This window comes from Microtus ochrogaster, linkage group LG3 (genome assembly GCF_000317375.1).
Source record: "Microtus ochrogaster isolate Prairie Vole_2 linkage group LG3, MicOch1.0, whole genome shotgun sequence".
Taxonomy (NCBI): domain Eukaryota; kingdom Metazoa; phylum Chordata; class Mammalia; order Rodentia; family Cricetidae; genus Microtus; species Microtus ochrogaster.
The window spans coordinates 19,747,567-19,775,077 of NC_022029.1; the positions used below are offsets into that span (position 1 = coordinate 19,747,567).

The window sequence follows — 27,511 nt, forward strand, 5'->3', positions numbered from 1 at the left end:
AAAATGTTAACCAATTTTTTTTTACTAAATAGAAGGTGTGAGATTGTGAATCACTGAATGAAAGTGTACAGTGGAGATGAGAAGATATAAATAAATAAAGCACTTAGAGTCAGTCGCCTGCATCCATGTCGGGTGGTTCCGGCACAAAGAGCATCCCTGATCTTGTCTGAGAGTAAGGCTAAGGCTACGTACCTATGTTCTCTTGCAGAATCTGAGTTCTTCAGAGGCAAGGGGGGAAATCCTCCAGTACCAGGTGACCTTACAGGAGGTAACAAGAAAAATTACACTGCAGAACATTACAACACACACCTCCTGGACCGGGGTCATTCCCAGGACTGGGGCTTGGACTGCTTCTGTGTCTGCAGCCAGTTCAAAAGGCTCTTCTGCGCCCACTCGTATTAACCTAGTGGATCTATGTGGCACTGGTAGGTACCTAGTCACCTTAACACTGCCTGTGGGAAGCTCTCTCCCTCACCTTCTCTTTCCTGCAGGTACAGGCCAGAGTGTGGTATGAGCAGCCAAGAGTTTAGAGTTTGGAGTCAACAGCTGTCTTTTCCTGTTACCTTGGCAATGTCCTTGAGCAAATGAATTATAATTTTTTTTCTCCAAACTGCTTTTTGCTGAATGGGGGCGTTGTTAATCAGATCATTTAGGGTGTAACCTGTGTGCCAGGTTTATCTCAGTTGGCAGTTGAGTGAAGTAATTTTTTGAGGGTGTTCACAGCAACTTTTTGGGAGGTTGTGGTCTATCATACCATATCGGGATAGAATCAATCCATAGGGTCTGGTTCTCTGTGAAAACAAAAGAAGACCCTCTCCAAAGCATCAAATCCTTAGACCCAAATTTTGAAGTCATACCCTCATGATATCCATTCTGGCTTCATATGGCAGCCCATATAATGAAATGTCTCTTTGTATTTAGCTCCTTCATAGTCAAAAATTTTAAAGAAAACATAATGTACATAATCCAGACTCTCTGTGAATTTTTTATTTTTATGTGGCTTATTTTTTTTATTTTTTTAAATTTCTTAACTATCTGTACTCTGTCTTTTTAAAGACTTTATCCTTGTTTTTAAATCATTAACTTTATTTTTTATATTTTTTTTTCTCTCAAGCCTACGTAATTCATCCAACAGTGTGGTCTTTTATGTCTGAATCTGTTTTATTGTGAATCTGTAACATTTTTTTTTTTTACTATCCAGGAGCATTTTTTAAAATGGTAAGCAGTTCTTAAAAACTTAAGTTGTACCATGTACAGGTAATACAGTACCATCTGTGTCCTGCCCAGTCGAAACCTTAACTGTGCTGTTATTATAATAATTACAGTAGTTCCTGCCTGAGATCAGCACAGTTTCAGCATGGCAGAGCTGAGCCGAGCAGCTCCTGCCTCGGAGCCATTTGGTGCCCCTGAGCCACACACAGTTCCAGGCACACAGCAGTCCACATTGCCATCAAGCAAGCCGTAGAGCTTTACTCCAAAATGCTCCATTCAAAAGCTCTGTCTCCCATAGGAGCCAGACAGAGATCGCAATGGCGGCACAGCCCAGAAAGCCAGCATTTTAAAACAGCCAGTTTTTTCCTGCTGCTGAGTTAAGAAAATTTCAAAATGGAGGACGTACCATTTTGTGCTAGCTCTAGGGCCACCAGGCAGGAGTGGCACTCAGCATTTTAATTTTGAGGCTGAGTGTGCAGCATAGAAATTTTTTTCATCCAAGTTACAGCCAAATCTGACAGGCAGAGCACTGCGCAGTCTGAAAACGCATCTCTGTACGGTGACAAGAATCCACCATGTTCTTACGCCTGCCTAAGCCTGATTTGGCCATCTGCTCAGGTGCAGGTGGGGAGCACTGAGCCATCAGCACGGTCTTAGAGCACTCTCCTTCCAATCCCAAGCGGGAACACAAACATCATAAAATCCATTGAAATGCTTTAAAGCCAGAGTTCATGCTGGCAGCACAGCCCTAAGAAGCTGTGCTTTAAAATGACATAGCGTTTTTTCTGCTGCTGTTGCCGAATCAGGAAATCTCTCTATAGCATGCCACCAACAAAGAGCAAAAATCTGTGTTTAACTCTCTCTCCCTTATTTTTAAGCCTTCTCAGGTTTTTAAGTGGATTTAGCCCCACGTTGGGCGCCACTCTGTTGTAATAGGAGCAGCGGAGCTGTGTCCCCAGCACCCGGCCACCCACATGGCTAGCTCTAGCTTATGCCCCGAAATAATTACACGGAAACTGTATTCTTTTAAACACTGCTTGGCCCATTTCTATCTAGCCTCTTCTAGGCTAATTCTCACACCTGGACTAGCCCATTTCTAATTATGTGTGTAGCCCACAAGGTGGCTTACCAGGGAGATTCTAACCTACGTCCATCCTGGGTAGGAGCTTCATTGCGTGTGCCCGGGAGAGGGTAGTATAGCATCTGCTCCAGAGAGCAGAGCTGTCGAGTCTGAGCTCACTTCCTCTTCCTCCCAGCATTCTGTTCTGTTTACTCCACTCACCTATGTTTTAACCTATGAGAGCCAAGCAGTTTCTTTATTGCTTAACCAATGAAATCAACAGATTGATATATGACACTCCACATCAGATTACAATCTTACATATGTATTAGTAACATTATATTAGAGTAATATTTTCCAATTAGGCTAGTTTTTACAAAGTCAATTATATATATTGCTAAATTCTGGACCAAAAAAAAATAGACTTATATTTAAAAACTGAGTATTAAAATGAAATTGTGATCTTAGTGAAATTGTGATAAAGTTTTGTTCTTTATTATATACATTTAAATATGTATCTAGTTGTCTTCAAAAAATATCAACTAGATGTAGAGTCTCATATTTATAATCATATCTTCTATAATTACTTCCTCAAAGAAAAGACCATTATTAGCTAAGAAAGGGATCTTATGCTATGTCTCAAAGTCTGCACTGTAAAAAAGAAAAAAAAGTCTAAACAGGATAAAACACTGTATTTGGACCCTCTCTTAACTTAGTGTCATATTGTTATATATACATGTGTTCAGCAATCATCAGTTTGAAGAAATTTCTGCCAAGAGATCATGTTATTTTTAAGATGTATTATTTTATGTGTATATATCTTTTGCCTGCATGAATGTCTGTATACCATTTGTATGCAGTGCGTATGGAGGCTGGAGAAGGCATCAGATCCCCCGGAACTGGAGTTACAAATGGTTGTGAGCCTCCATGTGGGTGCTGGGAACCTATCATGGGTCCATTGGAAGATCAGCCAATCCTATTAATGGCTGAGTCATCTCTCCAGTCCCAAAACATTAATGTTTTAGATGCAACATTAAATTTTGATTATATTTTAAGAACACATGGTGAACACAGCTAGAAGAAAATACCAGTAAACATGGGTATCAGCTTGATTTAGCATTTGAGTTAGGAATTGCTCCTCAGAGGCGGTCTGACTGAAGGCCTGAATACTGAGGCTCATTTGCCCTCTCACATGATAGCTCAGGGTGGTGACATCAGTCAGTCTCCAGGCTCCTCTCTCTTTCCCTCTGCCAAGTCTGACGTTTGTCCTCACATGGAATTGGTCCAAAGGCTGCCAGAGCTCTAGTTGTTTCTTTGTAGGCAGCAGAATAGAGAGGAGGCAGAAGAGAGTGGTCCCAGTGTGCAGGAGCTCACCTCAGTGCACAGCAGTTTTGCACTTGCTGCTACTTGCTGGCCCTCACTACTCACCTGACCACACCTAGCTGCAAAGAAGGCTCAAGAGCCACATTTCTGGCAGCCTTGCTATCTTCCTGAAGAAGATGAAAAGTTGTTTGGTAGGAAAAGCACCCAAGGGAAAAACGTAAAGGGAAAGATGAATCTCTAACTATAGGGAAACCCTTCCAAGTTCATACACTGTGAAATAATTTTATCTTAAAAATACCATATGTGGTAGGTATGATAGTGAACACCTGTAACCCAAGCAGGAGGCCTAGGCAAGATGTTGGCAAGTTAGAAGCCAATGTAGACTCTGTAGTAAGATCCTGTCTCAAAAAACAGAAAAAATGCAAGTAAAGCTTAAATTGCAAATAATAGCTTATAAATAAATATATGTGTGTGTGCATCATATATATTATATACATGTGTGTATCCCATATATGTGTATGTGATATATATCACATTTTGGCATAGAGTTGATATTGTCTATATATTTGTCTATATTAATCTTTTAAATTAATTTTTAATTAATTTGTATTTTTTCAAATACATAGAATATCAGGGATATAAACACACAACTCAAAAAAAGAAAGTACAAGAGCCCAGCCTGTATAGTTCAGAGATCACTTTTAATATACACAAGACCCTAAAGTTGATCCCCATTGCACCTCCATGACCCTTCAATTATCATAGGAAAAACAGAGATATAAAAATGTTTAACTTAGTTAGCAATTAATGAGATGTAAATTTTGAAAAAAAAAAAACCGTGAAAAATCAAGTCAAACTGACAGAGGGAGAAGAATGAGTGTGCTTCATGTTTGTGAAACTGTGTTTGTGTGCTGTTGGGGAGGGGGTGTAAATTGGTACAACTTTCTGGAAAACAATTTGTCAATACATAAAAATGCTAAATATGAACCAGAGAATTTCACTATTCAATATTCCAGACCAGCCTGGGATGCAGAATGAAACTGTCTCAAAAATAAATAAGAAAGAAGGAAGGCAAGGAGGGAGGGAGGGAGGCAAAGAGGAAAGGAGGAAGGGAGAGAAGTTTATCCTCAAGAAATAATAGGATGTTAGAAGTGTAAATGCAGACGTTCATTGAAACTGCTTGAGGGTTGACGAGATGGCTCTTGTCCGAGTTTGACATCCTGAGTTCAATCCCCAAGACCCCGCAGGGTGGAAGGAAAGAACTGACTCCCTCAAGTTAATCCTCTGACCTTCAGACCTGTGCTATGGTACATGCACATGCACAACATGTATACATAAATAATAGATTTTTTAAAAGAATTTTTCCTTGAAGTGGTATAATAATATAGCTGACCTAAACATACGCTAGAGAACAGACTTTTAAATATGTCTGACCTTTGCCTGTCTTAATCACACCCTGGCATGTCACTACTGTTCCATGGGAAGATTTACATTACAAGCAACAAAGTAGTCTCTTAAAAGGATACATGGTCCCAGAGATAACACACACACACACACACACGCACGCACGCACGCACGCACGCACGCACACACAGATAATTCCACTTTAAGTCTACATTTATATGAGCAGGCTTCTTTTTATACTTAAAAACAAAAAGCAGAGCCGGACAGTGGTGGCACACACCTTTAATCCCAGCACTCAGGAGGCAGAGGCAGGAGAATCTGTGAGTTTGAAACCAGCCTGGTCTATAAGAGTTAGTCCCAGGGCAGGCTCCAAAACTATAGAAATACCCTGTTTCAAAAAACAAAAAACAAACAAACAAAAAGTCTAGTAGAAACCATGGACATATTAACAGAGGTCATTTCTGTATCATTGGATTACCAAAAATTTTTCTTCAATGCCCTCCCACTTTTGGTACATTTTTTTTTTCCTTTAAAAAATCTTATTTAAGCTGGGTACTGTGGGACATACCTTTAATCCTTCCTTTTGGGAGGCAGAGGTGAATGGATCTCTGAACCAACCTGATCTACAGAGCAAGATCCAGGATGGCCAGGGCATCACAGAGAAACCTTGTCTTGAAAAACCTAAATAAATAAATAAATAAATACTTTATTTTATTTTTTCCATTTATTGATTTAGTATCTGTGTTTGTATTCATGTCACAGTGTGCCTGTGGTCAGAGGACAACTTTTGGGGGTGGGTTCTCTCCTTCCACCAAGTGGATCTTGGGGATCAAATTCAGGCTTAACAAGCCAGTATCTTACCTGCTTAGCATCCTACACCCCCTGTTGTTTTTCATATTTCATGTTTCTCCTCTGTGGATAAGTATTGTACATAGACTTCTTAAAGATTGATTTGTTTTTGTTTGTTTGTGTGTGTGTTTTACCTATGTAAAACATCCGTGTGTATGCATAGCACATCTGTGCTTGGTGCCTAGGGAATCAGAGCCCTGGCACTAGAGTTACATACAAATGGTCGTGAACTGCCATGCAGTGCTGAGAACCGAACCTGGATCCTCTGCAAGAGCAGCAATTGCTCTTCAATGCTAAGCCATCTCTCTGGCTCCTGTACACAGCATTTTTTAAAAGTGGATTCTACAGTGTCATTATGCTGTTTTTAAGATGAGCTACATCAAATTAGCCATGGTGGCTGGTGCCAGCCTGTCATCCCAGCTGTCAGGAGGCTGACACATGAAGGTTTTGCATTTGAGAATGGCCTGAGCTACATAGCATTCTCAGCTACACATTGCAATCCAGTATCAAAAACCCACTGTTGATGGGGAGATATCATAGTAAATAAAGAACTTGCCATGCAAGCGTGAGCACCTGAGTTCAATCCCCAGAACTGACATTTGAAAAGCCAGGCATGGTTGGCATGACAGTGTATGTTTGTAATCCCAATACTGGGAGGCAATGATCCATGAATACCTGGAGCTTGCTGGGCACCCAGCCTAGCCTACCTGGTGGATAACAGGCCAGTGAGAATCTGTCTCAAAAACAAAAGGTGTTTGAGACCTCAAGAACACCATCCAAGGCTATCCTCAGGCATATGCACACACACCTATATGTACACACACGAACATGTACAGAATGCACACACATACATATAAAAATCCAGTGACAGGCATGCATCTCAATAGTACAGCATTTTCTTAACAATGGCCTAGATCCAGGTAACAGAACATGAAAGTAAAGCACTCATCTATATAAAATACATAAATAAATCTTTTTAAAAATAAAATAAAAAAAGATTGCTTCTTCCCAGATGACACAACTTTGTATCAAGTTGACAAAAAAATCTGGAGAGCACAGTGGCCCACACAGATGTCAGAGACTGTGGCTCAGGAATGTGAAGTAAAATCCAGTGTAATGATACAGTATTCTGAAAATATCTCTTACGTAGTAAGAGACTGGTACTTTTACTGAACCTCACAGCCAGAGTTAACAAGACACCGTGAAGTCACGTAAGGCTGCTAGCCTACTGTGTACTCAAGCCTGCCTTTTACAAGAACAATATAATAAACCAACCTTACTTGTTTTGGATTTCCCATGTAATTAATGTCTAGCACTCAAGCCCCTCCATAAGTGTAATTGTAAATTATGTACTCTTCCATGCCCCTGACCCAGAGAAGGCACATGTATCATTTGCTGAAAGCAGAAATACAGACAGAAGTTGAAAGCTACCTCCTAAAATCTACTATGAAGGTTGAAAGCAACCATTTATGGATATTGGTTAATAAACAATGATGTTTGTTATCTGGGTCAGTCGGGATCAGTTGGAGCCAGAGGCAACCCCTTGTACAACTCTGTTAAAGATTTCTGTTAAGTATCCCATTCCTTCCTGTGTGATGCTTTCTGTGCTGTTCAATAAATACAGACTGAAGAGGCAGACACACATACAGACACAGTCAGACACCTTTCATACATACAACGACACGTATAGTACATACAGACACATACAACAGACAGACACAGAGACACATTCAGCTCGTATGACAGACACACAGGCATAGACAGAGGACAGAGACAGAGAACATGAAATAGAAAATTAAAACCTGTTCTCACTCTTGGTTAAATGAGGAGTATTTTTCTCTCCTTAATTTGATACTGATGCATTAAAAAAAAAACGTTAATGAAAATAATACAAGCAATCCAAGAACAGACACCCAGCAAGCAACAGAGCAAGACAGAGAAGAAAGTACCCTCCTTTCTCTTAGGTGGTACCTTACAAGCATCAGAACTCTACAAAGAGGTTCTCGGGAAACATGGAGCTAGAATATTCTGATTGACACTAAGGAAGTAATTTCATTTTGTGGTTTTTCTGAGACAAGGTTTCACTCTGTAGCCCAGGCTGTTCTCGAACTCACAAAGTTCCACCTGCTTCTGCCTCCGAGTGCCAGGATTAAAGGTGTGTGTCACCATGCCTGACATAAAGATAGGAGTCTGAAAGGTGACTGAGAGAAGGGAAGACGCAGTCTGGTGAACATCCTAGAGAAGGGATCACAGACTGGTGCTGGTAAGAATAATGACCCAGAGGCTGAAGGACTCTGCAAGATGCAAGCTGATTGGCTTAACAGATTTCAGATAAAGCAGAGATGAAAAAGACAACCTCAGATAAATGATCTCACAAATTGTAGCACTCAATATTTATGGAATAAATAAATTTTACTCTAAAACAATATCCTCCGGCTGATGAGATGAGTTGCAGGAAAGGAAACTGCCAGGCCTGAGGACTTGAGTTCTAGCCCTGAGGCCATTATGGTGAAAGGGGAGAACCAACTCCTCCGGGTGTCCCCTGACCTCCACACATATGCTTTGACACTTGCATGTAAGTACACACACACACATACAAAATAAAACACGCACAAAAATAAAGGCAGTCATAATAACATTCTGAAAACTAGAGCTAGCTTACCCCAACCTCTATGCTTTTTTAATAATGCCCAGGCACAAACTACTTTACAATTGAACCTTGAAAAAATACATAACCTTATTTTATTCAATTCATGTAGAAAATAGAAAATAAGGAAAGCTGTCCAATCCATTTTATGGAATCAATTGCTTTATGATCAATTTTATTTTATTAATAAAAGTAAATAAAGACAGTAGAGGATTAATGTTTAATCACTTGTGAATAGAGACACACAATAGAAATAAATTATTCGCTATTTAAATTATATAGATATATTTTAAAAATTAGTGCCAATAGTTCCAACTTTCAGGTAAGCATATACAGCATTTGAAATGATTACTCTGTCCTAAAACAAGTAAAAAAGAGAGAAACTAAAAAGGCAACAATGTCCTCCTTCTTCCCTCCTCCCAACCCACTGCAGATAAAAATAAATGTCTGTACATAGGAAACTTCTTTTTTATATATTTATTTATTATTTATTATGTATACAATAGTCTATCTGTGTGTATGCCGAAGGCCAGAAGAGGGCACCAGACCTTATTACAGATGGTGTGAGTCACCATGCGGTTGCTGGGAATTGAACTCAGGACCTTTGGAAGAGCAGGCAATGCTCTTAACCACTGAGTCATCTCTCCAGCCCCCATAGGAAACTTCTTTTGTTGTCACTAAGAGCCTTTTGCTTTATAGTTTTCTATTATTCTTCAATTAAATGTTTCATTCTTAGGGTATGAAGGCTTTTTTTCTAGCTAGTAATATTTCCACTATTAATTGGAATGCTAGCATAAAATACCTTTCATTTCTACTTAAGAAGAAGTTTTCTATTATTTTTATTACTGTGTATTCCTAAGTTTCATTATGATATTTTCATATATGTTTTCCATGTACTTTGATCATATTTACTCTTCCCATTAGTCAATTCTTCTTCAACTCATGAGAGAAGTAAAACCCCGGGGAAGTCACTGCCCCCAGAATTGAAAGAAAAGGTGAATATCTAAGGATTAGCAGGTAGGATGTGTCTGCACAGTTTACAATGCAGACACACCATCCCTGGAAAACAGAAATAAATAGCATTTCCTTTCTTAAAAAATAACCTTTCTAGCTTATACTTTGGACTGAAACCCTAAGCATAAAAAGCAAAAGTAAAGGCCAATAGAAGACAATGTAGTTGAATGTGTTCATAGTCCCAGCGTGGTGGAAATTTACAAACAAGACTCAGAATCAAAACTGTGGTAAATTTACCAGTACTACTGTAGATAACAAAGTTGTCAGAGAACTAACTGACTGCATTAAGAGTAGAAAACTGGATAGTAATTAGATTCATCAAAGCTACTTGCAGATCAGAAAAAGGCAGAAACACATGAAAAAATGAGCCAAGTCTACTAATAGCCACAGAAGGAAAGTCATTGAGTAGTTTGGACTCATGAAAGTCAAATCTCTAATCATGTATGATTTTATACGTATCAAATTGAAAAGCAGAAAGGGAAATAGAAAGTGTAGGTGAGGTGAGAGCCCTCATGCTAGCTACCCTTGGTGAAGTGTCAACGTGCTCTTTCATTGTTTACCTTCTGTGCGTGTGTACAGTTTCTTGCTCAGGCTGGGCAAGGGCTACACCCCCGTCTCATCCGTCTGTTTTGGAGATCAGTCAGAGGGATACTCCCTAGCCAAGCAGTCCTGTGCGTGTACATCCTGGATGGTCTTGCACATGCACAGAGATGCTGTAGTGTCACTGTGTCCTTGTGTCAGGACACTCCTTCTGGTCACTGGAGAGCAGAGGAGAAAAGGGCTTAGCAGAAGTGGGAAGAAGTGAGCTAGGTTTACATGAAGAAGGAGAATGAATCCATTCCAAAAACAAACTAAGTGAAAAGGTTTGACAAAACATGGTGTGTTTTGTGAGAATACGACACAAGCAAAGGGTCACACTACTTCTCAGTGATACATTTGTGTCTAAGGAGACAAATAAGGGTGTATATTACATTTAACAGAGTGAGCACTTTGAGGGAATTCAGTAAGTAAATACAAATAGAAATAAATCCACAAAGAAAGCTACCCTGGATTATAGAACAAGCTGCTGAGGCTAATCCTCCGTGGACTGAAAAACATGAACTTAAACCTTGACCTGGAAGTCCCTAAAGAGAGACTGATAATTTCTAAAACTTAGCTGAGATAAGCTGCCGTGTCTTATTTTAGTGTGTGTGTGCGTGTGTTCATGTATGAGCAGATGCATGTGTGCACATGTAGCCACAGGATAACCTTAGGTAGGTGTTATTCCTTAAGCACGATCTATCTTGCTTTTTGTTTGTTGTTGAAAAAAAAAATCTCTCACTTACTAGGTAGGCTAGTTAGACTGGCTGGACATCTCAGGAATCTCCCTGTCTCCACTTCCACAGGACTGGGCGTACACAAGTGTGCAGCACCATAGCAGCCACACCTGGCTTTCCCCCAGTGGGTTATGGTGATTGAATTAGCATCCTCAAACACTTGACTGACTGCGATGTCTCTCCAGTTCCCATTTTTATCTTTATCCGTTCTGATTTTGTCCTTCCTCCTCCTCACCTCCAAAGGGTTGCTGGCTCCTTCCTGGGTATCTGCTAAGTCAGAGAACATGGACAACATTGTGGTGACCTGGCAGCCTCCGGGGAAAGCTGTCTCTGCTGTTCGAGAGTACATAGTGGAATGGAGGGCTCTAGAACCAGGAAGGAATGTGAGCTTTCCCCCACACTGGCTGCGGAACCCTCCCTACAACACGACTGCTCTGATTTCAGGTACCTCACTGCTCACATTTCTTCTAGAGAGCCACTAAGTTCCCATTTGTTTGTCTAGTTTTATGTCAACGTGTTAACAAGTTAGAGCTGTCTGAGAATAGATAAAGAGGGAATCATAATTGAGAAAATGCCTCCCTAAGACTGGCCTGCAGGCAAAACTGTGGGGTCTTGTCTTAATAATTGATGTGGCACCTCTGGGCAGGTGGTTGGTGCTATAAGAAAGCAGACTGAGCAAGCTGTAGGGAGCAAGCCAGTGAGCAGCACTTTTCCATGGCTCGGATACTGCTTCTAGAACCACACCATGAGTCCTGCCTTGACTTCCTTGGATAGTAGACTACAAGCATGAGATGGAATAAGCCTTTTCCTCTCCAGGCTGCCTTTGAACATGTTGTTATATTACAGTAGTAGAAGCCCTAAGACATTTGGGGAGACAAAGCTATTTTGTCTTCAATTACAGAGGGTTATATGTTATACTAGAATCCTAAACAGTGGGAACCTAGAGTCCATCAAGAATGCCCTGTAAGCCAGATGGGGTGGTGCATGCCTTTAATTCCAGAACTTGGGAGGCAGAGACAGGTGAATCTCTGGAGTTCAGGGCCAGACTGGTCTACATAGTGAGCTCAAGAACAACAAGAGTTACATAGTGAGACCTTGTCTTGAAAAAAAGAAAAAAAGACAGCCCTCGGGACTAACTTGAGGACCAAGTGACTGAAGAAGGCTTATGTTTATGGGAGAATTATGTCCCTAGCACCATGCCCAATAAGATGAAAGAATAATTGAACCAAATAAGTATGGCAGAAACCTAACTTGTCAAAGATACATTTATCTTTGTAAAGTCATTTAACTCAAAACAATTTTGTGCACTGAGTCATTATTTTTATGCAAGATAAGATATAAGAAAATTCTGAAATTATAAAATACATAATTGCTTCTGAGGCATTGTTTTAAACCCATCACACAGATGGCAAAACCAGGAGATCCTCATTCCCAATCCTGCTATTTGTCATTTGAACTGTTATATGAAAATTTGGACCTCTATTTCTAAGTGATGTTTCTGTCAGGGGTTGCAATAAAGTGAGAAAAAGTATCTGAAAGCACATTAAAAGGACTAGAGAGAACCTAATGTCAATTTAAATGTAAGTTCAGTATTGTGGTTCATGGTCTGGCTATATAGACAGCCTACCCAGGCCTGAGTCCCGGCTCCTTCCCTAATAATTGGGAGATCTTAGGCAGATTTCTGCTATGCCCGTTTTTCCTCATTTGAGTGGCTATGAGAACTGACTGTATTAATATATGGAAAATGCTCTGAACAGAGTTTAGCATATTTCAAGTACTAAATAATTTAGCTTCCAAGGAATTGTTACTAGATGTGTCAGAAATAAGAATTGAATAGATTTACAAGCTCAAAACACTAAACTACATTGTTGTTCCACCATGAACATCATTACTCCTCTCTAGGAATGTATATAAAACCTGCTTAATAAGGTTTACTTGAAGAAAAATATCGTATTATACAAAACATATGAGCTGGTCCTTGACTGGGTGCCTCTTATATGGCCTGCCTGCCCAGACTTCTACGGGTATACAAGGCTGCATACAGTGAGCACCCACAGAAAAAAGAGCAAGCCACTGAGAATCTAGAACTTTTCATTTGGAAACCATTTATCTCATAGAAGAGAAATTTATAAGGTATAAGCCAAGCGGTTTGATTATTTTTGCCGGTTTCATTATCTATACATCCAAAAGTATATGCACATTTCCTTGGTTGCTCGGGAAAGCAAGATTCAAACCCTGAAAGGAAATGATAAGAAAAGAAGGCATTAATTCTGGTTGTTGTTTGAAACAGGGTCTCACTCTAGTTCTGGCTGGCTTAGAACTCACAGAGATCCTCTTGCCTCTGCCTGCTGAGTGGTGGAATTGAAGGATGCACTCATTATCACGCTCCAGAAGGTAGCATCAGATTTGAAAGCAACTTTATCGCTTGCTTCTGGGATAGTTGGAGGCTCTGCAGTGATGCTAGTTTCTCTCCAGTAGCCAGAGGCTCTGCAGTGATGCCAGTTTCCCTTGGAAAGCTGGGGGCTCCGAAGCGGTGCCATTTTCCCTCGGGTAGCTGGAGGCTCTGCGGTGGTGCCAGTTTCCCTCGGGTAGCTGGAGGCTCTGCGGTGGTGCCAGTTTCCCTCAGGTAGCTGGAGGCTCTGCTGTGGTGCCAGTTTCTCTCGGGTAGCTGGAGGCTCTGCTGTGGTCCCAGTTCCCTCAGGGCCTATCATACCCATCAAATCAAATGACCCATGGACAGGAAACAGTGCCTAAACTGGGAGGTAATATCAAGATTCATCTCGAGTGCTGGGATTAAAGGCGTGCACTCGGGAGGCAGAGGCAAGCGGATCTCTGTGAGTTCGAGGCCAGCCTAGTCTACAAGAGCTAGTTCCAGGACAGGCATCAAAGCTACAGAAAAACCTTGTCTCGAAAAAAACAAAACAAATATATATATATATATATATCAAGATTCATCCCTCATGGGCAATTTGAACCTTGCCTTTCTTTGGGAAATCATATATTTCTATATAAATACCATAAAGTGGATATAAAATGAAATATTCAGAATCACTTCTGAATAATGCATTTGAATAAAAACAACAGAATAAAGTTGCAAAATAACCTATTAAGATTGTTCTGCCACTTGGAAATATTTGATTTGCTATTATTTTCTGCTAAACTGAAACATTCACAAATTCAGACGTTATTCCTCTTACAAGCTTTTTCTGACTCTGGCTGTATGGACATCATCAGAGGGTTTGGAATGAGTCAAAATAAACCTGATTCCTGGACTGTGGAATGGCAGAGCTAGAGACTATCAGCTCATTCTGTTTGCCCACCATATCTCAGTGTCTGGAAGTTCCTCTGTGAGACCTAGAGTAGCTGTGTCCCTCTCCCACATGCTTGTCTTGGTGTGTACAAAATGATTCTCAGTTACATTATTTGTGGAAGAAATGCCTACTTTCTCCAACACCAGAGGTAAAACTAAATATCTGCAGGGGAAAAAAAAAGTCTGTGAAATAGCTTATAAACAGAGACAAGGCCTTTGCCCAAGGATGTTGTGAATATAAGGTCAGCATAGAGACATAAAATGAGCTTGGAAATTGGGTCCCATTGCAAAGGAAATGAGAGTCTTCCAAGTATGGACTTCTTCCACTGAAGGTTCTTAAGGTGGGGAGCAGATACCCCTGAGGGGTGGTGCTCATACAAAATAATCAAAAAAAATGTATCTCCTTAAGGTCAGAATCAGGAAAAATGTTTGCTAGGAAGGCTTTGCTCTTCTTGAAAGGGAAAATGTCAATGAAGACACACAGCCATGTATCTTTCTTCCTTGACTGAGGGCAAGCAGTTCACAGGAGGAAAACCCAAGCTTTCGACTGTGAGCAGTACCCTCGCTCACATTTTGCTTTGCAAGGCTCATCAGGAACTCCCAGATCTCCACAGCACAGTGGGTTGGCTGGCTCTTCCCAAGTCATGGGACAGGAAAGTTAACCAAACACTGGAAATAAGAGCCACTTACCAGACCCTTCCAAAGGACGTATGATTTCTTTTCCTCCATTGCCCTTCAGCCAGGATCCCATGGCACTCTGCAGACTAAGGTGGCAAATGTCTTCTCTACTTTTCTCTGGTTTATGAGCTCAAGTTGGTGCCCACTCTCATGTAAATCTGATCTTATCAGGCTCTCTTCCAACAGTGGTTGTGGGATAATTTAATGGACTTTCATGTAACACACACACACAATTTAGGCAATAACTGTGTGAGGTAAAATTCCTCTGCAGCCCAAAAAGACATGAAGTCCTAGTCAATTATAAGAGTATGGGACACCAGTATGCCATAGGAGAGCCGCTAAGGTGCTATATCTGCAAAACTCCAGCGGCTTCATATAAACAAGGGACTCATTTGTAGAATCCAATATTCTACATGCTTGTATCTATATGGATATGTTTAAATCTTCATCAGAGCTTCTTAAAGGTCTTTATCTCCTTTTTAAGAACAATTACTCTGTTCTCTTAAATGAAGAAACTAGGCATAGTAATGTATGTCTGAACTCTTGGCCTAAGAAGGTTGAGGCAGAAGTATTGCTATGAATTTGAAACCAGTATGGGCTACATAGATAGAAATTATCAAAAATAAATAAAATCCCTACATTTCTTGGAAATGGTACCTAATAATGAAAAATAAGATGCTGGGAAACTGTAATCTAGTCCATCCCTTTATTTTCAGTCCAGACTGCTCTTTCTTCAAACTAAGAAAAGCTAAAAATGATTTGGATGTGGTTATTAACACGACTCCCTTTCCTGTGCAGAGAACATCAATCCCTACGTCTGTTATGAAATTCAGGTGCATGCACTGTCAGAGGACCAAGGAGGTTGCAGCTCCACCCTGGGTGACTCCAGGCACAAAGGTGAACCTTAGGATCTTTCCTCAAGCTTCTGGTTTAGTGGCTTGGATTTGGAGGGTGACAGAAACCTCTTGTGTCCTTCTCCTCAGCACCTTTGACTGGCCCTCATATCATTGCCATCACAGAGAAAAGAAAGAGCCTTTTTATTTCCTGGTCCAGCATCCCAGCCCAGGAGCAAATGGGCTGCATCCTCTATTACAGAATATACTGGAAGGAACGAGACTCTGCTGCACAGCCTGAGCTCTGTGGTATGTGTGAAAACCAAGTGGTGAGGGGCCTCCTGTTTAGACGCTGGGAAAGCACAGACTGAGCATGTCTTCACTACACACAAGTGCTAGTACTAAATCAGCACTTGTGAAATGAGTTGAATTATGAAGAATAGATACCCATATGCACGCATGCAAAATTATTGAATATGTGTTCCACGCTAAGGAAACTGTTAAAGATACAGAAATGAAGTGAATGGGCCAGGCTCTCATAGTGCCTGCTCACAAAGACCAAACTAGGAAGGCTAAAGCAAGAAGCAGGCCTGGGCTACATAGTAGACAGTGAGATGTAATTTGTCAAAACAAATTACAAATAATAACACTTGTGGGTTTTGTTAAACTGGTGGACAAACACATAAAGTCAGCTTTGCAACCCAAAACTTACGGTTTAGCAGGAGTTCTTAAACAAATAAGAGGATATGACACTCAAGACAGCTAGGATTTAAATGGTATTGATTCTAAAAGCAGAGCTGGCAATTTAATGAAACAAACAGTAAAGGCACTTCACTGTTAATTATATGAACCCTTGAACTCCAAAAGATTTAGATATTGTTTAACTCTTCATGTTTGCAAATACCATCATATTATTTTCTCCTTGGAATGGATAAAATACAGCACAGTTTAGATAATTCTTTATGAACTATAATTGTTTTTTGGCTAAAAAGGCAAAATGATTACAATCAATTCTGACTGGAACATTATCTCAAATGTTTTTCATGAATCATTGCTTCATGGAACTAATCACTTGTAAGATCTGATCATCAGTTCTTTGATCTAATCAGAGCCGTTTTGTTTTTATTTGTTGTTGTATCTTGGCCTTCTCTGTTTCAGGAGCATTTGTAGGAAGAAGGGGCATTTTCATCCCTTCCTTGGCTCAAGTTACGGGCTCAAGAATGCAAGACTGCTTGAGTGGCAGGCTCCAGAGCATTGATGCAAGAGAGCTTTTTGCCTAGGAACCTTGAGAAAAGCTGTCTTCTCTCTTGATGTTTCCCTCAGTTATGCCTCTCACTGTTAATTTTTTTTAAATATTTATTTATTTATTTATTTATTTATTTATTTATTATGTATACAATATTCTGTCTGCGTGTATTCCTAAAGGCCAGAAGAGGGCACCAGACCCCATTACAGATGGTTGTGAGCCACCATGTGGTTGCCGGGAATTGAACTCAGGACCTTTGGAAGAGCAGGCAATGCTCTTAACCGCTGAGCCATCTCTCCAGCCCCTCACTGTTAATTTTTATAATTAGTTTTGAGAAAATAAAATATCTTGGGCTGCTCTGTATATATATTCCTCCAGGGAAGAAATTAATGCACACACAAAAACATGCTTGGGTCTTTTTCTATTTGGACCTGCACTTTCAATGATCTTTCCATCTCTGTGTCTGTGAGTTGACTCCTTCTTAATTAACAGCTCTGTCGACTTTCCATCATTTGCTAGCTAATCTGTCACCAGGCCCGTCAGGATAAGACAGTTCTAAGAGGCCTTCTAAAAACTGGCGAATCAACTGGCCTTTGGGATCCTTCCTGTTATATTTGCCCCCAAAATTATTTTCCTTTTAGCAACATTTAAAGCAATGCCTATTTACAGCCACAAAGATCAATATGGTTAGTTGGTCCTTGTAGCTGTTGAGGTAGATGTTGAAAATAACCTACTATATTTTGTCATAGATTTGTTGCTTCTAGAGCCTACACAGCGCTATTTTTAAATAAGCTAAAAGGCAAGATTCACAGTCTGATTTTTACTAGTCTAGATTATATTCCCACTTAATCCAGTAAGCACATATTGGTGAGTAAGCCCCATTCCTTATCCTCAGAGCCTTCAGTGTGCCGAGAGCTAGAAAAGTCTAAATAACCACTACAGTAATGCAGTGCAACCAGAAAGCACTAAATTCAAGATCCATTCTAGATGGGAAAGATCAAGAAGAAACAAGACATCTGGAAAGAAAAGGGACCTGATAGCAGGAGGAATGTTGCCAGTGCCAGGAGAAAGGGGCCCAACCCTATCTGCTTGGTTTAGGTACCCAGGCCCACAGAGTAGTACAAACATATGTGGAAGTATCAGTTCTTTGTCACTAACTCTACAAGGACAAGTGAGGTGAGAGAAGAATTACAAGTGCCCCAGCATCTCGGTGCACAGCCTGTTGTCTGAATATCTGCTGGCATGGCCATATGCGCTAGGTAAGCACACCTCCCTTCTGCAAGACACATGACACTGCCTGGCTGTTTGTCCAAAACTGTCTAAGCATTGAAGGACACAAGCTATGGCAATTCGATCACCATTTCTCTCTTCTAGAACACAGCCAGAGAGATAGTAGGTGCACTTACTAAGCACAGTATTCATTGAATAACAAGTGGTTGAATTCATTCCCAGTATCAGTGCATCTGTTCAGCCTGGTCTTCTTGATTTCATTGCCACAGTCTTTCAGACGGTCAGCAGCGATCACACCCTTCTAAATTCATCTGAATTTGTCACTGAACCACCCGTTTAAATTTCCACCCACTGAAACCCACTGAGCCTTGAAGGGATCCCTTTATCTCTCTTGGGAATCACCCCAGAGGCAGCAGGACCAGTCTTTCTTGCTTGACTTCTCCCATTACACAATTCAGCCTATTTTGCCAACAAAACTGCTGACTCCACGACTCGCACCTCCCCACATCAGCTGCTATTTTTGTTCTTCAAATATGTATGTGCAAATGAACATTACCAGCCCATCACACCATAGACATCCCCTCCTTTCTGCTCCAGTGTCTCATCTCACTTCCCCAGCCCAGGACATATCACACAGTTGGACAGCTGACTCCCTGGTGCAAAACCAACAGAAGCTCTTCCTTAAAAAAAAATTAAATCCCCTCCTTTAGGAATAGGAATCCCCACACACATCCACTTAATCATATTGCTTAAGTCTGTGTAAGCTATTTCACCAGGCTATAGCAGACCTCGGAATTTTCCACAAGGTATTTTTCTCAACAGGTTGTAAAATACAGCGGTTGTTCTGATAGTGCCTATGAAATGATCTGCTCAGGCCTTAGCCCTTTTCAGTGGGGCAGAAGGAACATTCCAGGGCTCCTTCTTACTACCTACCCATAATAAGTAGGAACAGACTAGTGGGCAGAGTCTGTTCTTCCTGTCACATGGTGAATTCTCTGAAGCGGTGCTGTGTATTCAGAGCAGCCGACAGGCATCTGTAACTGTCCATGGGCCTATTTATGAAGTTAGACACAGTTTCCACTATTGTCCTCAGCATAGACACAGGCTGTCTGAGTGAGCCAGCAGCTAAGCTGTTCAATTTCTGGCTTTGCAGATGCTGAGGATGAAACCCAGGAGATTGTGCATAGGAAGCAAACACTTTTAGCAAAGCTACAGACTAGCCCCTCTGACCTTGATTTTCCAGCCTTCCTCTGATTCCCACATGCTGAAAAGAAGGCTGGCACTACCACACTCAGCATCCCTCCCCAGTTGTTGAGAGGGCACCTTAAAACCCACTCCAGAACACTGCATTTACTACAGGCTACAACTACCTGTGTTTCCTGCAGGAGAAAGGCAGCATCCGTACATCAATCCACACACAAGCTTCACTTGCAGAGAAGCTATAGGAGGGTTAGAGCATAAGAAGTGCCACCTGGGAACCAAGGAAGTCTCTAGTTTTTAATAGTTTTATGTCAAACTGAAGCTAGGCACTGTGAGTTCAAGACCAGAGCCTAACAAAAAGAAGAGCAAAAGCAGTCTAAAATCTTCAAGTAGAGGCTGGAAAGATGGCTCAGCAGTTAAGAGCATGGGCGGCTCTTGCAGAGGATACAGGTTCAATTCTCAGCACCCTCATGGCAGCCTACCATTGTATGCACCTCAAGTTTCATTGCTGGTGCCCTCTTCTGCACGCTGAGGGCACCACGCACACACTTGGTACACAGTCATACATGAAGGCAAACACCCATACACATAAGATTAAATAATTCTTAAATAAAAAAAAATGTAAAAGAGCTTCAAGTAAATGTTCCATTAATTGCTATAGATTTTTTAAAAAATATATTATCTTAGGGTAGGTGGTGACACATCTTTAATCCTAGTATTCAAGAGGCAGAGGCAGGTAGATCTCTAGGAGTTCAAGTCCATCATGGTCTGCAGAGTGAGTTCCAGGACAGACAGACAGACCTATCCAGTGAAACCCTGTCTCAAAAAAAGAAAAAAAATCTATTATCTTAAAAATAGTTTTACACTAATCTCAGTAATTATAAAAACATATATGAAAATACAGATGTAGAAAACAAAAGAATTGCTTCAACTAAATAATTTCTGAAGCAAAATTAACAATTCTTTCAGAATATTTTTATCATGAAAAAAAACTGTTTGCTATAGTAACAAGGCTTCACAAATGACCACGCCTATTGAGTACTCAGTGTTGATGAATTGTGATGCTGTTAAAACAGCAATATGCTTCTCTCAAACCAAACAATGCAACAAAAATAGGTGAGTACCCACATTGCTTATTTCCCTTACACAGCTGTGTTTTCCTTTCAGAAATTCCATACAGACACTCCCAAAACTCATCTCCAGTAAGCAGCCTGCAGCCCGGAGTGACATATGTCCTATGGATGACAGCTCTGACTGCTGCTGGGGAAAGTCCCCAAGGAAACCAAAGGGAATTTTGTCCACAGGGTAAGAAGCTACAGACAGCCAGTCCACTGTGGACTCTGGCAAAGGCCCTTTCCCCCTTGACTGACTTCCTTGTAAGCACTTCACACTTGCTGTTGAGCTATATGCTGCCCTCCCACCACACCGCCTGCATGAAGACAGTGCCAACTCATCTTCAAAATGCAGTAGAAATACTATCCCTCATCCAGGAAGCTCTGTGAGACGTATATACACCATTGTATATTCTCCACACTTGTGAGCTAGGGAAGCCCTTGTAGGGCTCGAGTGCCTCTTTGAAAATATAATTGGATCCCCATAGTATCCTTCTAACAGAATAGTTAAAATTGAATTGGCTTTGTTCCTAAACCCAAGTACCCATGCACTGCGGGTTAAGGTCCAGACGATTCTGAAGTATTTACTGAAGATAACACCATAACAAAATTTGCTTACCTTCCAGGCAAAGCCAACTGGAAAGCATTTGTGGCGTCAAGCATTTGCATTGCTATCATCATGGTGGGCATTTTCTCAGTTCGTCCCTTCCGGCAAAAGTGAGTTGGTTATACCCGCCCCCCCAATTTAATACGTGTGTTGAGTATGTGTGTGTGTGTGTGTGGTATACATACGTATATGCACATACGGAAAAACATGCATAGATATGTGGAGGGCATGCAAGGATGTTGGATATGTTCCTTTATGTTGCCAGCCTTATTCCCTTTCAGGGTCTTTCCTTGACTCTTAAAGTTGACATTTAAGCTAGGCTGGTGGGCCAGCTAACTCCCAGGATTCTCCTGTTTCCTCTCCCCAACACTGGGCTTGTAGGTACACATGACTGATTTTAATTGGTTTTTATGAGTTCTAAGGAAGTGAACGAGATCCACATGCCTGCACAACACATACTAGTACCCACTGAGCCATCTCTCCAGTCCTATAAATCTATTTTAAAAATATAGGTCATTGCTGCTGTGGGTCAGGTAGATACATCAGTGGTAGTAGAATAAATTTTTATTCAACTTTTTTGGCCAAATGTATGTTAAATTTTTAAAAGTTTACCTCTAACTTTAAAATTCCAAATATATTCAAAATATATCATATATGTATGTATATAGTTAATGAAAATATGCTTACTGAAATACTGGTCATAAGGAAAATATTTCAAATAGCCTACATGCTATACTCAGTGAGACTAAACCACATGCAAATAACTTACTGTTTATCCACTAAAGATATTGAAGTTCGATGTAATGTTATATTAGTTTTTAAATTTTGCAAACAGTATTTTTACATTTTGAAATAATGCATACACAGAAACATATTCCACACACAGTTGAGGAGGAGCAGGCAGTCTGACACTGCACTAGTGTGACTCAGCTCACCTGGCTAACTAGAAAGGTCTCCTTCCTACCTCGTCACTCTACGTAGTGCTTCCCACAGGTACACCCCAAGAATTCCTTTCCCAGGTGGAGGACTGTTCTTCTATCAAGGGTATGAGTAGTTATGTTCCCATTAGAACCTCCTAACAAGCTCTCAATATGTTGTGTGTACTCTACTGGCCTGAATCTATACAAGCGTGTAGCAGGTTCTTACCTGGGTAAAGGGCTCCTTTGGTAGCTCCAAAGGTGACAGGAACAAATTTCCTATTGCACTATCCTAATTTAGATTATATATTGTACTATATCATCCTATATCATCTGTGTGACCCTGTGATCTCACGGCTGTGGGAACTATAGCTATTATATTCTACAATGGGGGGGGGGGGGAAGGGGTCAGTCTTCCCTTTTAAAGAGCTTGAAGGCTGCACATGATACTTGCAGCTATATCTCAATAGACAAAACTCAGTGAGGCAAGAGTGGCTAACTTTATGGTCTTTTAGCTGCATTCACTGTCATCCCGACAAACCAAGATCCTGAACTGAGGAAAAGGAGGAAATAGAATAACGAGTGGTGATGAACACTCTGCCCCAAAGATACACGACACAGCATAAATGGTGGTTATATCTCGAAACAAACCATAGGTGACTTTATTTTACCTATCTATTCTATAAAACTATCTATTATATAAAAATTGGGTAAAGGAACTTGTCACCAAGTCTGATGACAGATTCATTGATCCCTAGAACCCACTCCCAAGTTGGTCTTTGATTTGACATGCACGATAGCACATGTGAACTCATACTAATATAAAATATTTAAATCTTTTAAAATTAATTTTAAAAAACATAATTTTGCAAAGGAAAATCAGTTCATTCTTCAATGTGAAGCTTTCTCCAGTTTGCCAAGTAATAGATGCCAAATACAACCAACTTGGCATTTTGCCAACCAGTGAACTTTGGCAGATCTACCAAAAGATCACCAATGCCAAGTAATAGATTCCAAATACAACTAACTTGGCATTCTCCTAGCTGGTGCACTTTGTCTGGCAGGTCTACCTAAAGATATCACCAAAGCAAAGCTCCTTAAAGACTTTGTAAAAGGCTGGATGCATGGTTCTGCAGTTAAAAAGAACCAGCTGCTCTTCTAGTGGGCAAATGGTACATTTCCTAGCACCCACATGGTTGCTCAGAACTGCCTGTTACTCTAGTTCCAGCGGACCCAATGCCCTCTTCTGGGCACCAGGCAAAACATTCATATACATAAAGACAAAACCGACTATTTTTAAAAATACTTTGATAAAGTTTATCCTAGAAGTCAAAGAGAATCACATCCAAACTATGACACACCATTGCCAAATAGCATATCTCACTATCTAACACAGTGGTTCTCAACCTGTAGGTTGTGACCCCGTTTGGGGTCAAGCAACCCTTTCACAGAAGCTGCATATTAGATATTTACAATTACGATTCACAACAATAGCAAAATTAGTTATGATGTAACAATGAAAATAATTTTGTGATTGAAGTCACAACATGAGGAACTGTATGTAAGGGCTGCAGCATTAAGGTTGAGAACCACTAACAGTTAAATCATAGCTGGTCTTTCTTCATCAAAGTTTATCAGTCTTTGAACTATACTTTAAATTGGTTGAGATGGGGGGGGGGTCTTTTTGAGACAGGGTTTCTCTGTGTAACCACCATAGCTATCCTGGAACTTTCTCTGTTGACCAGGTTGGCCTCAGAGATCCTCCAGCCTCTGCCTCCCTTGAGACTAAAGGTGTGTCTCACCACTGACAGGCTGGTTTTGATTCTTTAGTGTCCAATAGTTTGTCAAGTGCATTTATAAGCTTCTTGAATTTTTTCTCATCACAAGACCTCTTTATTTCTTCTGATCAAACTGTAATCAGTGTTAACAGGTATTTCTCTAGAATGACCTTTCCTTGGCATTTCAAACATGATTATATTCAAGATATTACACTATTCTGTATACTATTTTAAATATTCATTACAAAAAATATTCATTCAATACAAATATTGTATTACAAACTCTACTTTAATTAGCTCATTAGTAAGATCCTCAAGCTTTGCTCTTCTATTCCCAGCATGTTACTGTACTGATAACATATTTAATGTTACTTGATAAATGAATGCATGGCTAAATAGTAAGAGATTACTAAAAACTAAGTGGAGCAACATTTTTTAGTTTATTTAGCAACTCTAAGTGGCAACTCTAACTTACTGTCATCCAGCCTTCAACAATGTTTAAGGGTTTGTCTTTTACTCTTTCCATACAAAAGAATCCTCTCCCCTAAATAACTGCAAGGAGAGCTTGTGCCTTTGGACACATTTTAACCAACTATCACTGTTTTCTTATTTATAGGGCATTTGCTTTCCTCTCTACTCTCAGACCTCAATGGTATTGCAGAACCATTCCAGACCCAGCAAACAGCACTTGGGTAAAAAAGTACCCCATTGTGGAGGTAAGGTACAAAGTCACATTGGTAGCTAGTATAGTGCTAGTGATGACTACATCTAAGGAAATCCTCCCAGGAATAAAATTCTGCGGGTGAGCTGAGATGATAATGAGTCATCACTGTTTTCTTCTGGACTCAAAAACAGTCCATGCATGAGAACTTCTGAAGCCCTTGAGCTTAAGACCTACCAGGCTTTATGCCTCCATGAGCTTTCATGACCCTCCTTAATTAAACTTATTTCAAAAGAAAAAAGCAAGTTTGATCATTTGCCATTTGGAACAGCAGCCTGTAAACTGACTGTTCCAAACACAGGCAAATGAATTTAACTTTCCCAATCCTGTGGGAGCACAAAACACAGGAGTTTTAATTTTTGTGGGAAGACATTGCATAAAGAAAAGGTATTATGGAAGAAATAGCTCAGCATACAAATGAAAGAGCACTGCGGATAGAAAAGGGGCTTTATCACTGCTTAGAGGAGGAAGATGGGGTATCTCTGGAGAACTGAAAGTTGTGGCATCTAAAGGGCAAGAAGGAAAGGAAACCACGTGCCAATCTTTCCTGTTGTTGTGAGCCTTTTTTCAAGATTCTCTTGATTTACTTCCTTAAGTCAGAAGCCAGTGACCCAGCCTCTGCTTAGAGGAACTGCTCCTAATCACCTCTGCTTTAATTTAAGTCACTGCAGTTCAGCATCTTTGCAATTGGTTCTGGAGGACCCTGCTTTCTGTTGCACACATGGTAATATGTGCATCTTGGGTAACTTGCCCAACTATCTGAGTAACAAGTGTCAGCATTTCACATTTTATTGCTGAAGGGGAAACAATGTGAGTCAAATGCTTTTTACTTTTGTGTTGAAGGGTTTGTTTCTGAGCTAGTGTTTCTAGCTCAGATTGGTCTCAAACTCAGATACCCTCCTGCCTCTCAAGTGCTGGGATTATGGGCATAATCTACCATGTCCACTTTTCACTTTTCATTTTCTTCCCAAGAACAGTCATACTTGGAGACTTCTTTCCATTGAGGGGTTTTTGTTTCCATTAAATTACAATAGCAAGAATAATGACAATGATAGATGCATATTCACAATACACTATATTATGTATGTACTAGTTAAGTACATAATTATAGTGCACCAATACTTTCAATGTAATCTACATATTATTTCCTATGTAAGCAAGCACTTTTAATTTCATATATCAACAATTTATTGGCAGCTATAAGTCATAGTATTATCCTGATTATTCTGATGAAGAAACTGAAGCAGATAGCCAAATAACTTGCCCAATACTGTGATAAACAATGGGTCCTAAATTCATTTTCAAGCAGGATATGAAGACATTACACCTTACAACAGACCTTTAAACACAGGATGAGGAATATTTCTAGTGGCCTTTACCTCAGAAGTGAACAGACTCACCAGGGAGGTGTCCACACAATAGCCCTCACTGAATACAATCATCTATGGGAGTACACGGATAAATCACCAGGCCTTATAAGGTGCTTTGCTGGCATTAGAGAGGATTCAAGTACCAGGATCTGAATCAACTGACCTTGACAGTCTAAGCCTAAAACACAATAGGAGGCAGCTCTGGGACGGGTGAAACATAGACCTTCACATTCCCCATGGACATTGACCAGGAAATAGAGGCAAACAGAAGCTAGTGGCTGGACAAAATGCCAAATAAGATAGGCAAAAGTTTTGACAGTAAAGTAGCAGAACTGGCACGTAAACGCATGCCCAAAGTCACATGGCAGAAGCACATGTATCACAGTAATAAAGTACAAGTAAAACATGTATAAAGAAGAGACAAGACTTGGATATGCTTAACAGTTTTTAACTCACAAGTGCATATATGTATGTGCATATAATCCCTGAACAGGGCAGTTAAAGCAGGAACAATGTGAGCTATCATCGAATCTCACAAAAAAATAAATAAAGTCAAAGTTTGTAACAGTTGCTTAATGTAGTTTTCCTGGGTATGAAGGAGATGGCCTTTAGAGAAGCCTGCCAAATACATAAGCCTCTGGAGTGAAGTTGAGAATAAATAGGGAGTCTTCTATTTGACCTATGAACTTTGCAAAAATAATCAATTTAATTGGAAAAAATAAGTAGCTTTTAGGAGCTGGAGAGATGACTCAATGGTTAAGAGCACTTGTTCTTGCTAAGGAGGACCTGGGCTCAGTTACTAGCACCCAAAAGGTGGCTCACAATTACCACCCCTAGGGTCCGATGTCTTCTGTATTCTGTAGGTACTTCACACATGGGTTACAGTACATAGATGCAGGCAAAACACTCATACCCACAAAATAAAATTTATGAATACTTTATAAATTTAGTTGAAGACTGAGACAACCCCACAGCCCACAGTTTGACCTCTACAGTGTTTCAAAAAAAAACATATTGTACTTTTTTGTACTTGATTGAGGCAAAAAAAAAGAATTAGAAATAAAGATATACCTTAACACTCTGAAGGAAAAGACCAAACTATATATAGAGAGGATCACTGGAATGCTGTCTTATACAAACTAAAATTGGTGCCCATGGTGTTCCTGAACCATGAGGTTAAAGGAACCTTCCCTGACATTCTAGAAGCCAGCTCCAAGAATGTGCGGGGGAGCAGTCTGTCAGTACTGCCCCAGCAGCAAAACAGCTCACCTAGTAAAAAAGTTTCTCCCATCCTGTTAATCTCTCCCAAATGTGGCAGCCTTGCTTTGGCACAGCTGCCATGCATACATGCATGTTCCAAGGCAAACCTACATGCCAGGACCAGCTTGAGGATGATCAGGGGAGGACTGACTTTTAAAAGAAACGATGGAAGCCATTCATGGAACTTTTCAATCTCATCACTCCTCTCGACACGTGCCATGCCCCCAAAAGTGGCCAAATCAGAGGCTAATTATACCAAGACCCTCTTGTGCCACTTGTCATTTATTAAATGAGAAAACCAGGGAAAGAGAGAGATTGATCAAAATTTCCCACGACTATCAAAGCTAGGACTCATCCTCAGAACTTGCCAGACAGCTTACGTGTGGGTGACACTGAGAAGAAACTATGTGGAAGTGGGAAACAG

At 40.4% G+C, this 27,511-nt stretch overlaps 1 protein-coding gene across 1 annotated transcript in view; it reads left to right on the forward strand.

Annotated features, from left to right (window-relative positions):
* Il12rb2 (interleukin 12 receptor subunit beta 2) overlaps nt 1-27,511 on the forward strand; it is a 66,706-nt gene that overhangs the window by 31,396 nt on the left and 7,799 nt on the right. The window contains exons 8-14 of the mRNA XM_005360618.2: nt 209-425; nt 11,069-11,269; nt 15,612-15,710; nt 15,797-15,955; nt 20,490-20,627; nt 21,061-21,151; nt 24,353-24,452. Of these exons, the coding sequence (XP_005360675.1) occupies nt 209-425; nt 11,069-11,269; nt 15,612-15,710; nt 15,797-15,955; nt 20,490-20,627; nt 21,061-21,151; nt 24,353-24,452 (1,005 nt within the window). The remainder of the gene's footprint in view (nt 1-208; nt 426-11,068; nt 11,270-15,611; nt 15,711-15,796; nt 15,956-20,489; nt 20,628-21,060; nt 21,152-24,352; nt 24,453-27,511) is intronic.